Genomic DNA, 13647 nt, shown 5'->3' on the forward strand with positions numbered 1-13647 from the left:
CTTTACCGGCCCTTGTGGAGTGAAATCTAGTCCATTTTATTACAATTCGTGGCAGGATACACAAAGTCGGACTAGAATCAAAAAGAAGCCGCCACGGCTTTGCACTCCAATGTTTTTATATCGTGTTCTCCCTGCAATACAACAACTCGTAAGTTTAGTTTAGTTTTAGTTGACAATAATAATGTCAAATTTGGCAGGTTAAAAAAGTGTGCTTTTTATAAGCAACAGCTCTTGCCAATTGTTGCGGCGGCGGCGGAGTTGAAGGTGTCATTGAAAATAATTAAGGCAAAGAAGTGTGGCTGGAGAACAAAGAGAGGTAAGTTATTTCTAAGTTATTTGTTATTTTTAATAAAGATTGGACATGTGACATGAGATGATAAGGTTGAAGATGTACAGGTACAAGTGTTAATTTAGATTTTTTCGGGGAGGTTTGCCAGGATTTTAAAATCATTGCTGGACACGAGATTAAGCTTTGGGTAAGTTTCCGTTGTAATTTAGTTTGTAACTTCGTTGTCACCTTAAATTTGAATTTCTGAACAGGCGGAGGATCATTTGACGCCAGCATGAAGAAGCTGATGATGGTGTCCAATCTCATTATCGAGACTGAAAGATGACAAGGAATATGCAAGGAATTTCCAAGGAAGATGATTGTGGGACCTCCAGAGAAGAAAGCTTAACAAAGTGCATTTACTTATGTAGATTAGAGTAATGTGAAGAAGATGTTCAGGATTAATTCACCGAATAATGTAATAAGACGACCACCGTCGTCTTATGTTTGGGTTGGGGGAGGCTGCGGTGGTGGGAGGCGGAGTTGGAGTGGAATATGGAACACTTTGAGCAGGACGAAGCTACTAATTTTTTCATTCTTACTGTTGTATCAAGTGCCTTCATCAGTGGGTGAGTTAATATCGGATTAACGTAATCCGATTAAGTTGTTGTGCATGCATTTTTAACCCTTTTGCACGACAGTGTTAGTGTTATTGATTTTTGTGGTTGGCTTTGTTTTCAGAGAAAAGTTCAAACCCGTCCTCTCAGCCAACACTGATGTTCGGTTAGTCTCCATTATATTTACAATCCGAACAGCACACATTTTCCCTGTTTGTTTAATGTTCAATAAATGTACTTGTTTATTTTCCAGCTAATCGTCAAGATATTCGCCTTTTAGATTATTACTTTACTCGCCAAAATGGCAATCCTCGTGGGAACACGTCTATAGTTGTTAGCGATTTGATAGAAGCCACCGCAGTAGACATTCACTATGAATATGGTCTCGTGTGGTAAGAATTTTCTAGTTATTATTGTACCAAAATAAAAGTTTAACCCTTTGTTTCTGTTTCCAACAGTTGGTCAGATATAGAAGAAGAAAAGATCAAATGCAGCTCTTTTAATCACAGTATTACTTCAGAAATTGCATCTAAGCTAAACCTAAATAATTCCCAATTCTACGATCAGGTAAAAAATCATTAATAGCATGATGATTAGCAATTTTTCACTAATCATAATCTGCATATTATTTAGATAACCGTGGTGGACGATGCTCTACCAGCCCCAGAAGGTAAATAAGAAACCTGACGAATTAAATATTTTAAACACGTGTAAGATAGTGACAAAATTTTAATTAATTTCATAGATCTCGTTTGTGACTTTATTACCTCCAAGTTGTACTGGTCTGATTCGGAAAATAATAGGATAGAAGTCGTCTCAATGTCATATCCGCACTATAGGCAAATACGATTTATTTTTAATTATCTAGTATCTAGCTAGCTGTACTAGTCTAGTGAAATAATTCTAACTGATTTTTATCGTCATTTCGAAAAACAACAGAAAAGTGCTCGTTTGGGACGACATTGACCAACCTAGAGGCTTAGCTCTTGCCATTCATGTCGGTCTGATGTTTTGGAGCGACTGGGGGGAGAATCCAAAGATCGAAGTAATATGCTTATTGTTCTCCACTCATAGTTCGAATAAAACTTAATTTGTTTCTTAAAATTATTTAGAGAGCCGGTATGGATGGAAGGGAGAGGAAAATAATTGTCGACAAACATATATTTTGGCCCAACGGGGTAACTGTCGATATGGAACATAATCATGTCTACTGGGTTGATGCCAAGCTACAGTTAGCAGCTCGGGTCGATTTTGACGGTTTATCTCGAAAAAAATTAAATCAGGCAGATCTCCTTCATCCGTTTGCGTTGGCATATCATAATAATAACCTTTATTATTCCGATTGGAGCACAAGGTTTACACAAATTCCGATATTTTGAGTATATTGTATTGATTTTGTGGTGTAATCACAATGTTATTTTTTTGTAGCAATATACACATTCTGAAAATTGATGGAAAAGACAAGGACAAAGACCCAAAAACAATCTCTACTGGTTCTAAACAGAAATTGCAGCCGATGGATGTCATAATATTTGAAGAACAAACTATCCCAACTCCGATCTGGTCATATAAATATCCTGGGAAAAATAATCCATGTGAAGTTGGACGCTGTTCGGACCTCTGCCTACTATCAAACCTTGACCCATTCTATACCTGCGCTTGTCCAATTGGTATCAAGCTCCTGAACGGCAGCCAGTGTGACAGTGCTGTCATCAATTTTCTGCTTGTGGCGAAAGGAAATGGGATCCGAAGGATTTCACTGGACACGGAAGATTACACGGATGTCGTTTTAAACATAAGTGGGATTAAACATGTCTTAGCTGTGGATTATCATGTAAAGAGTGGATTTATGTTCTGGACTGATGATGAAGCCACTGGAATTCGTAGAGGTATGTTTGATTATATGAAAACCTACTAGTGTAAGCATGTACCTAATGCTTATATTGATGGCATTTTATTTGGTTTCAGCAAAATTGGATGGATCTCAACAACAAGATGTAGTAAAAGAAGAAATTGTACATCCAGATGGATTAGCGGTAGATTGGGTGGCTGAAAATTTATACTGGACGGATGCTGGGACAGACAGAATAGAGGTGTCGCGATTAGACGGAAAAAATAGAAAGGTTTTGATTAGTCGAGGGCTTCAGGAACCGAGGGCGATTAGCGTTGATCCCATCAAAGGCTTCTTATTTTGGTCTGATTGGGGAAAAAAGGCATCCATTGAACGGTATATAATATTTTTTATAGTCATAACCTAGTATTCAAGCCATAGAGCAAAATAAAAAATAAACTCTTTCAGGTCGTACTTGGATGGGTCAAGTCGACTTGTTCTTGTGGATCAAGACATTTACTGGCCGAATGGGATTGCTTTGGATCTACAAGAAGGAAAAATCTATTGGTCTGATGCCAAGACAGATAAAATTGAGGTTGGAATTAACATAGTAAAATGATAAAATTATGGTTGTTTTATCAATTTAAATTTTCGTAGATGGCAAACTATGACGGATCTGATCGCAGAGAGTTAATTACCGATGACCTACCTCACATATTTGGATTCGCCTTGTTGGGTGACTATGTGTACGCATCAAATGCTATATAATCAGTAAATCCGTATTTTAATGTCTTTCTAATTAAAATGTGTTGTTCCAACTAGTTATTGGACTGATTGGCAGCGACGAACTATTGAACGAGCCAATAAGCGAACTGGTGAGTTTGTACATAAGGCATGTTCTTTTTTCCTTTTCGCCTCTAATGGTTAATTCACATATTTTAGGTAATGAGAGAATGACAATCAAAGACCCCTTTACGGACCCAATGGGATTAATTGGTGTGAGGTAGGTGATACATTTTGAAGCATTAAAGTTTTTGGTTGCAGACTATGTACAAACATACGTCACATATATTTGACTATAAATATTTTCCAGTGCTGACGACAAATCTCACAACTTGACAAATTCATGCTCAAAAGCAAATGGCGGATGCAAACATTTGTGCCTTTATAAACCTAGCGGAGCCGTTTGTGCTTGTGCCTCAGGTACAAATGCTATTTACCAACATTCTGAAATTATGCTGGAGTTAGTGTATGCTAATCGATTTATTTTTCTTAGGATATGAGCTTGCATCAGACAACCAATCATGCTTGGTTCCAGATGCCTTCCTCGTATTCTCTAGGTAAGTAATTCTGATTATCTTGAATACCATTTATTGTAAAGGTTGAGTTGCATTGCATTCATTACTAACTCTGAGAATTATTTATCAATTTTGCAGAGATGGAGAAATTCATCGTTTATCCCTGAACCGAACCAACAGCAATAATTTCGATGACATCGTTCCTGTTAGTAAAGTTAAAGCGGCAGGTGCTCTGGACTTTGACACAATCGAAAACCGAATTTACTGGAGTGACAGTAAAGTAAAAGCGATTAGTCGGGCATACATGAATGGCAGTGAAACTGAGAGAGTAAGCGAATGACTATTTAAATATTTAAATTCTTGGATAATTTTCATTGCTTAAATTATCTCATTTATTTACAGATTATCGAGTTTGGATTAGTCCATCCAGAAGGTATTGCTGTTGACTGGTTGTCTCGAAATATTTATTGGTCCGATATGGGACGTCACCGTATCGAAGTCGCCAAATTAACAGGAGCTCACCGTCGAACTATTTTGTGGAGTGATATTGAGTCCCCTCGATCCATTGCTCTACATCCTTCCAAGGGTTTAATTTATTTCGCATTGTGGAGGCTATCAAATTCAAATCCCTCCATTGAGCGAGCAGCTTTAGATGGGAGTAGAAGAACTTCATTCATTGATCGGGATATTGGTCGTGCTCATGGATTGACGATTGATTTGGAAGAGTCATACATGTACTGGGCAGATATTGACTCGATGATTATAGAAAAAGCTAGTTTAGAAGATCCTTCCAATACACGCCAAGTTGTTCAGCGTTCCAGAGAAAGATTTCAACCGTCTTCATTGGCTCAATACCAAGACTATATTTACTGGTCTGACATAAATACGCAATCCATCCTTCGAGGTAAAGTTATCATTATCATCATAAATATGTAAATAACTTATTATTAGCATGCATATTCATAAATTATCTTGTATTATTAGCCAACAAGAGTGGAGATGCACACCCTGTTACTCTTGGACCTGCGTCTAACATCGTTGACATGGCCATTTACCACAATCTTAAACAACAAGGTTGGAACCCTTGCTCGACCGAGTCTTGCTCCCATTTGTGTTTCTCTGTCCCTGTAGATCGAAAAGATCCATTCTCGAGTAATAATGTCAAAGCAAAGTGTGGTTGTCCAACTCACTACACGCTTTCACCGGACGGAAATTGCACTCCTCCACAAGAGTTTCTCTTATTCTCGGCTGGAGCCTCCATTTCAAGACTGGTCTTTGACACGACCGAATGCCCAGATGCAGTAGTGCTTGGAAGTCAGCAACAAAAACACCGTGGAATTAGTGCAGTCAGTTGGGATAGTCGTTCCAGGAATCTTTTTTGGATCGATCCGAAATCAAACACTATAAAACGAGCTGTTGAAAATGGTGGCGGAACAACTTCATTATTAAACTCGGTGGATGAAAATTTCAAACCTTTTGACATTGCGTTTGATGAAGTTAGGCTACTACTTTTTTGGACATGTGAAAGTTACAATTCTATCAATGTCAGTGATGCCACGGGACGAAATATTGGCTCCGTTTTGTCATCTGCTTCACTATATCCTACAAATAATAACTACTCTCCTGAAGATAAATATGCATCTTTACGTCCGAGACATCTCGCCCTGAATACTTTCAAGAGTCACTTGTATTTCAGCAACGATGGTCGAATTGAACGGATTCGGTTGGACGGGATGGAACGCGTCGTAATTTCTAGCAGTGGTTCTACAATTTCCGGATTGGCAATCGACTTGGTTGAGGGCATGCTTTATTGGACTGATGCTGGTACATACATAAAATTCACATTCTGAACAAATTTTTATCAAACCGTTCCCAGAAATTTTATGCTTATTCAATACTTACCATTGTTTAATACAATATGCAATTTTAGGTCCGAAAAGAATTGAAACTAGTGACTTGGATGGCAAAAATAGAAAAGTGTTGGTAGCTGGTTTGGATTCTCCGAGTTCGATTGCAGTAATGGGCAGGTAGGGTACAACAGAAATGGTCTGATTAGTCAAGATTTATTATTCTGAACAAGATTGTCCACTTTATAGATACGTGTACTGGATTGAAGAACGAAGTGGAGTAGAAAGAGTTGAAAAATGGACTGGAGATGAACGTCAACGTGGGTTTAATTATAATAATCTATTGTTTATATACTCATATGACAAATTAAATACATAATATTAATCTTTTAGGTGTCCTACCTCGTATCGAGAATGCCAAATACATTACATTCGTCAACGAGTCCCACAGTAAAATGGTAAGATTTTCGATATGGAAATAAATGAACACAATTTGTATAATTTGTTAATTAATTATCCGTAGGCTGACCAATGTCGCTCCCTTCATTGTAGTCATGTAAGTACTTTCAATGACTCCTCTTTTATGTTTTGTATCCTTTAACATTTTTTTGACTACAGGTTTGCATCGGTGGAGAATGCTCTTGTTTTGAAGGCTTCGCACTGTCTTTTGAAGACCAACAGGTTCGTTATCCACCTTTGTTATATCAAACGCTAAAAGCAGTAAATTATCATTACTAAATTTTATTTTGTGCTGTAGACTTGTATTCCTCGCTCACCGTGTGTGTCGCACGAGTTTTCATGCATTCGTGGCAGAGTTGGTTGTATCCCACTTCCTCTACGATGGTAAATTACTTTGCAATACAATATTTTATACGAAAGTCACGATGTAACTGTCGATGAGAGAAACCGACGCCAATAATCGTTGTATTTGTATTTTCAGTGATGGGAAGGTGGACTGCGCCGACGGAAGTGACGAAGCTGAATGTGAACCTTGTGATTTTACTTGCCCTTGTGAAGGTGCACACAAGTTTTTGGGTTTTAAAATTTTGCTTGGCATATGAATTTGGTTGATAAAATTAGTTTTTTTATTTTTATTTAGGAACATGTTTCCGAACAAAGTGTATCACAAGGTCGCAAATGTGCGACGGCAAAGAAGATTGTTTCGGATCCGCTTGGGACGAGAGTGAACAAGCCTGTTCCAAAGCGGCTACCCAAACTCCAATTCGTGCAACGCCACTGACTCCAGTTACTACTATACTAGTTCCTGTACTAATTTTTATTATAGCAATATTGGGGGCCTTATACTGGTGGTATACTCGGAAAGGACCTGCAGTCAATCAATTGGAAGAAGCAAACCCTTTAAATCATCCTGGAACAAATATGACCACGGTGCCCACAATAGGTAAGAAAAAATTGAAAATCTTCCCGAAATCAATTTAATCACTTTCACAAATTTCCAATTTAGATACACTACGACAATTTCCCAGTACAAATGGATCATCTTTTGGGTCTTCTCCCTACTGTGAGCTTCTCGTCCCCCACGGCCCCAACCCGTCCCTTTGTTCGGACGAAGTTCGTTCTTTCTGCTGCCACGGGAATTATGCAGTTTCCTATTACAGCAGAATGGAACCCGTCCCCCCACCCACTCCCTGTTCAACAGATGTTTGTGATAATTCTGATATCTATGCATTTGCGCCTCCGCCAAGCCCCCACACGTCTTCCAGTCCGCATTCTACCATTAGATCGTTCGGAGGTGCGTATCCTCCTCCGCCTTCGCCTAATTTGACTTAATATTTATTGTCCTAATCATTTACCATGTATTATTATTAATTTTATCACTCTTGTTGTTTTTAATGTGTATTAACGGGTAACACGACAAGCAGCAGCTAAATGCATACTTACAAGATACTGCTTAACTAAATAGATACTAGTTAACTTTTACTATTATGACGAACCAATCAATAATCATGTTACAATCTACAAATCCATATTATTTTTATTTTGTGTTTCACATTTGTTTTTTTAGATTTTAGAAACTTGGTACAGATTTAAACCAAATAAGTAATTGAAGTAATAAATCCAATCGCAATTATGGATAAACTCTATAAAAAACTTGTATGCAACATTTATTTCAATCCAGCAAATCAAGATTTTACATGTAAGTACTTAAAATTATTATTTAATTTTTCAATACTTTACTCTTCACAAGTTTGTCCTGTCTAATTTTTCTCGCCAACTTGACATCTTTTCCGTACTCTTTCGACATCTCTTTCGCCGCCCGGATCGTCATCTTGTACATCCTTTCATTACTCTTGACCACTTCCCTCACCAGTTGGGGAACATCCATGTTGGAAACTTGAAGTCCATAATTTTCATCCGGTGTTCTTGGTAAATTTTCCATTCTGTAGCCCTGACTTAAACTCCCATCCAAATTGAAGTACGGAGCCCCCCAATTTCCCGAGGAGGACAGATCCGTCTCCAGTTCTGCTGGAAAGTCAATTTTTGGCTGTCTAAATTTTCCCCGTCCTCCTTTCTCCAGTTCTTTCACCGTTTTGTAATTTTTGAGTCGGACCTCGTTAATTTTCTGAATTTCTTTGTCCTCTCGTTGATGAATTTTACGGAGACGATTCAGCTCCTTGCGATACACTTCCTTTTCTAGGATGGAGTGAATCTGTGTTTGAGGTTTGGTTTGTGGTACTTGATAAACTGGGTCGGTCTTTTTAGTGGGTTTATCTTTCTCCTGGTCAGCAACAACAAGTGGGGGTGGTTGTTGTACGGCAGTTATCACGTGTTTTTTTGGTAGTTCGTCTTGCAGTTTTACTTGAGAAAGCGCTGCTTGAAACGCTTTTCGTGACGACTGTCGAGAAAGATCGATTTCGATACCACTTTGGGAAGTGGTGGATGACTTTTGCGCTTTCTGCTGTCCCAAATTCTTGGCGGAGGAGAGCTTGCTTGATTTCGAAATTCCACTCGCACTCCCCGAAGTTTTCAAGGAATCTGACTTTTTCCCAACTTTTCCTCCCCCGGAAGTGTTTGTCGATGTCATAATCTCAGCACCATTAATTACGAGATCGTCCGAATACTCATTATTGGTGGTGGCAGACGCCTGCTCAGACGCCTTGTTGGCCTCCGACTCATCCTCCGACAATGCACCAGAACGATCAGAAATTTCCAAGTCTTGTAAATTTCCTTGTATTTCTTTCACAATTCGGAGACTGTTGATGGCATTTTTGACACTCAGCTTGCGATGTGAGACAGATCTTTGACTGCTTTCTCCACCGCTTTCACTCCCTTCCAATTCTAGTGGGATCTCGGAAACCGTGTCGCTCTCCGTCTGAGGTACTTCAATGCTGTCCTCCACCATGGACACGGAACGGGCAAAGGTCCTGCTAAAATTATCCGCCACGCTTTGAATCTCACTCACGAAATCTTCCGTGTACGATTTTGGAGAAGTATTGTTGTCATATTGTTTATTAGCGGGGGACGATTTTTCATCTTCGTCGGGGGACATTGCTTTGAAAACGGCGTGCGATTCCTCCGAGAGAAATACGAGTGGTCGGTCTTTCAAATCCTGTACTTTTAATTTTCTAGACTTCTTTGACTCCGTAGGTTTGGCTCGATAATCGTTTTCATCCCCGAGCGTGATCGCTTTCAAGGGAGCAGAATTGCTCACAGATTTTGAATAGGTTTCCGTTATCGTGGGTGGCGTAATCGTGGTCGATCCGTCGTCGTCATTCTCCTCTTCGGTCGAGTCTCCCGTCGTGTAGCTACTTTCGTACGAGGAGGACCCCGCAGATTGAGAATCGTCGTCGCCACGATCTTCATTCTCATGATAAGCGTCATCTCTCTGGTTCTGAGAATTATTGAGGTTTGAAGACTTTTTGGTCATGCGGGGGTTGGACGTTTTAATCTTCACTTTTTCCGGTGGGGGCTGCTGTAGTCCCACAAAACTCTCCAGGTTTTCCAACTTGGCGGAAGAACCTCCCCCGACATTTGAGGACGCATTTTGGACATTGAAGATATTGAAGTCACTCCGTCCCACTCGTTTGGACGAAGTTACATTCGAGAAAATCGAGTCGTAGTCGTAATTTGCGGCAGATTTTGTGCTTTGCGGGACAGCAGGAGGAGGAGCAACATCAGAAACTGGTGGATTTGACAAAACACCATCTCCCTTTCGATTACGACTCTTTTTCTGCTCTAAAATTGTTTTAGTACGGCCTAATAAATCGTCAATCGAGTTTGTCGTGGTGGATGAGTGCTTATCCAGGTCGAGGATGAATCGTGAGTTATTATTATTACTCGTCTTTGTAATGGAACGGTTGTCATTCTGGAGTAGTTTGCTGGCCTGGGTGCTGATGACTTCCGGTTTCGGGGGGCGGAGAAGGAGAGAGGGTTGCTTAACTTGCTTATCGCTGGGGTCCCGAAATTGTCGGGATTGATTTAACGTGCTTCTCGCCCGATTTAGAATTGCGCCGATGGGGTCATTCGTGGAGGAGGTGCGATTTGGTTTTAACATTGTGGATGCCATTTCATGATTTGACACAGGTGAATAAAACCTTCAAAAAATTATGAAAATTATTGAAAATTATGAAATAAAAATTATTATGTATTTCAAAATAGAAATTAATTCACGTTGGTGGTCGAAATTTAGACAGTAAAAGTTCGTAAAAGTTTGTAATGTACCTCAATTCTTGTGGAATGATGTTGCAAAATTAATTTTCATAAATAAATTATGTCCAAATCTATACAAACTTATTGAAATTTGAAATAGTTTTGCTAAATATTTACAATTCAGCAAAAAAGTGCATATCGATCGTGAAATGGTAAATGGAAGCCCCAGCAACAAAGAGCATAACAAAACGAGAGGCCTTCCGAAATCACTCCGTTTCCACGCACGAGATGGTTCCCCCAAGTCGGAGTTTCCGGTTTGCCATGAAACGCTGAAGTTTTCCAAGTAGAAAAGTTTATGCTTTGGCTTTATTTCATCCATCTGTATTTTCATTCGTTTCATGATTTCGGTCAGAAAATGGTATCAATTAAATGCATAAATTAAATGTAAATATTTTCAAAAAATATAAGTTGTCAAACGAATGAATTGTTTAGATTTTAATTTGTATTCATGAATAATTTCTATCAAATCAATGGTCTAACACTGACAAAGCTTTGAGGAATTAAGAATCTTTCTAAAATTTGTGCATGGAATTAAGAATTTTTACAACTTCCCCAACCAAACTTCATCAAACCAAAGCTGGCTGAAACTATTACCCATCTGCAACTTATATATTTTAGAATTACTAATTTTGTCAAAATTATCAACTGGCATCAAAGTATAACATTTTTCACGACTCTTTCGACTTGCTAAAATTTGCGTTGTTTACGAAAGGAAAGATGTATTGAATTAAAACAAAATTCTTTCAAAATTATCGAGGTATTTATTACATGAAAATGGAAATTTTATTTCCCATGTTATCCGAAATCTTTGTATTTTTGCCTGATGATGACGGACGTTCATTGAGAGCTATGTAGCAATTTTTAAAAATAAAATCCAGTAATAATCCTCCAAAAACCGCAGAAATGTCGGATCATAAATGCATAAACTTATACGTGAATGTATCTCACGTACTGGTTCAATACAAGTTTTCACATTTCAGGTAAAAATAGCGGACTTTAAGCATTTAAAAGGTAGATTTCCATGAATTCCAATTTTACATTTACTACCTTCTAAGTACCCCGCAAAAAGGGTTCCTTCAATGTCAAGGGCATGTAAAAATGTACATATTTAAGTACCTAATCTTATACCCATGCAACACAATAACTGCATGTTTGCACTTCATACATACATAGTTATACATATTTATAACGTGAAAATGGCCACCTGTTATACAAATTATCATTACAATACGATGACATATAACATCCTCGTCAAATTACAACATTTAAACTTTGATAAGCTCGTCACGTACACCATTTCTCACGCTGTGCATAAATCTCGATTCCAATTTCACATCATAAAACAGTCTCTTCCATCCGTTTAGCCGTTTAGTCGGCTATGCAGGCTCCTCTCACATTCATGAACTTGTTAAATAATAAATCCATTGTGTATAAAATCCTGCATGAAGTTATTATGAGTACGTAAAATCATACGACGCTGCAGTGTGTGTCCGGATTTTGACAGATTAACACAATCTTGGAACGACTTTTTAAGCATTACTGTACTCAGTTTTTTAAGGATCCCGTTGACCAGTATTTAATTAGTAAATTATTTGCGAATAATTTTGCTGCAATTTTAATTCCGCGAAAAAATGCCCTACACAGTTGTCGCCACGTTTGCCCTTGTCGCGCAGATATTTTCCGTACTTTTGGTCCTGAGTTGCATTACTTTTCGTCCCGTGTACGCCAAAAGGTACGAGGTTCGATTGGATGACAAGTACTTATTTGCATGGGAAGTGAACCAAGAAAATGGCACCATTCGACTAGAAGCTACTGGAGAAACGCAGGGATATGTTGGGTTAGGTGGGTTTATTATCATATTTACATACTTATGAAAGATTTCGTAAATACTCATGCAGTAATACAAGCAAAAATCTGAAATAGATATTCACAAAAAATGAGGGTTTCATTTCAATTCTTTTTCATCAAGCTTTTAGTCAATTTTTTGTAATCACTGCTAAAAATGGTATTTATTTGTCCAATTTTTAATGACACTTGTCCATCTAGAGTTGTCGAAATATTGACAAAATTTATATATTTTTAAAAATATACGAAATAGAAAAGCCTAGAAATGTATTTTTAAATTTTAACTTTTCCTTTTTGTCAAGTGAAAAAGTCGAAAATAAATTTTCCACCGAAATTAGTATTTAATTACCTTCGCAGATTGGTTACAGCCCTTACAAATAAATCTGATTTTAAACAGGCCTTAACTCGAAGGGAAAAATGGACAAAGCGGAAATGGCGATTGGAGGCATCCATTCAGAAAACGGTCACAGCTATTTCGGAATTTACACCGGACACAAACACAAAGTTAACTTGGATAAGAAGAGAAAGTGGACCTTGTTGGAAGCCACGCAAAACGAGACGCACACTTATCTCAAGTACGAAAGACCCTTGGTCGGCAATACTAGAAATTCATACGGCCGAGGTGACGATATCGGAGAAAATGACGATGATACCACCCTTCTCCCAAATTATGTCCCGATTAAGGTATCCAGGTTCTTACCTAAAGTACATAATTTCGCAATAATTTTTGGCACGTGCTAATTTTACAGGACAAGGACATGTACGTAATTTGGGCGCTCGGCGTCTCCGATAAACTCAAGAAACATCATGGTCATGGAAAATTCAAAGTGAATCTCATCAATCCCCACACCAATTATTTGGAAAGTTTTAACGCAGAAATGTACAATTTTTACATAGATTTGTAGACTTTTACTTGGTACATATTCGAATTTATAAAATTTATAAGTGACAATTTTTACATAGATTTGTAGACTTTTTACTTCGTTTACTCGAGTAAAAAATATATATAACTCTCACACCATTTCTTTGGTATTGACTGTAAATTTGTTGTTCTTGTTCGTTCCGCATGTTTAGTTTTAGGGTGAAACTGTTCCGAGTTTTCTTAAACATGAAGACACAAAACATCACCCTTCATTTTTTACCGTCTTTCTTTTTTTCGCATTTAAAAGTAATAAATGGAGAAAATGACAGGATTTGACATCAACAAGCAAACATGTGTATAATAACCTACACCCTTCTGCCAATCAAATACCAAACCTCCATTTGTCAT

General features: G+C 38.1%; 3 protein-coding genes across 7 annotated transcripts; 2 read left to right on the forward strand and 1 right to left on the reverse strand.

Moving 5' to 3' along the window:
- The first annotated feature begins 48 nt into the window (after positions 1-48).
- Positions 49-7966, forward strand: LOC110853865 (low-density lipoprotein receptor-related protein 6). Of its 5 annotated transcripts, none has more exons than XM_035854782.1 (31): positions 49-148; positions 229-316; positions 415-476; positions 541-897; positions 1010-1051; positions 1139-1277; positions 1344-1452; positions 1519-1555; positions 1631-1724; positions 1825-1930; positions 1998-2239; positions 2314-2774; positions 2854-3112; positions 3185-3311; positions 3374-3462; positions 3539-3591; positions 3659-3719; positions 3810-3919; positions 3993-4056; positions 4153-4342; positions 4417-4918; positions 4999-5838; positions 5945-6041; positions 6111-6181; positions 6255-6319; positions 6385-6417; positions 6480-6542; positions 6619-6704; positions 6802-6878; positions 6961-7263; positions 7327-7966. In XM_035854782.1, exons 4-31 carry the CDS (start codon positions 720-722, stop codon positions 7650-7652), a joined length of 4824 nt encoding a protein of 1607 aa, XP_035710675.1. In that variant the 5' UTR covers positions 49-148; positions 229-316; positions 415-476; positions 541-719; the 3' UTR covers positions 7653-7966. The 5 variants fall into 5 exon arrangements, with proteins under 5 accessions (XP_035710675.1, XP_035710678.1, XP_035710676.1 ...); XM_035854785.1 differs by having other exon boundaries at positions 438-476; XM_035854783.1 differs by having other exon boundaries at positions 125-316; positions 397-476.
- On the reverse strand, positions 7838-10680 carry LOC118436514 (putative mediator of RNA polymerase II transcription subunit 26). Its single transcript, XM_035854787.1, has 2 exons — positions 10545-10680; positions 7838-10417 (listed from the first exon to the last, which is right to left on the reverse strand). The coding sequence occupies exon 2, from the start codon at positions 10387-10389 to the stop codon at positions 8041-8043; it is 2349 nt and encodes a 782-aa protein (XP_035710680.1). The 5' UTR covers positions 10390-10417; positions 10545-10680; the 3' UTR covers positions 7838-8040.
- Positions 10681-11845: 1165 nt separating this feature from the next.
- Positions 11846-13508, forward strand: LOC110854012 (MOXD1 homolog 2). Its single transcript, XM_022102398.2, has 3 exons — positions 11846-12374; positions 12775-13061; positions 13127-13508. Exons 1-3 carry the CDS (start codon positions 12164-12166, stop codon positions 13280-13282), a joined length of 654 nt encoding a protein of 217 aa, XP_021958090.1. The 5' UTR covers positions 11846-12163; the 3' UTR covers positions 13283-13508.
- The last annotated feature ends 139 nt before the right edge of the window (positions 13509-13647 follow it).

This window comes from Folsomia candida, unplaced genomic scaffold (genome assembly GCF_002217175.1).
Source record: "Folsomia candida strain VU population unplaced genomic scaffold, ASM221717v1 Fcan01_Sc009, whole genome shotgun sequence".
Classification (NCBI taxonomy): Eukaryota; Metazoa; Arthropoda; class Collembola; order Entomobryomorpha; family Isotomidae; genus Folsomia; species Folsomia candida.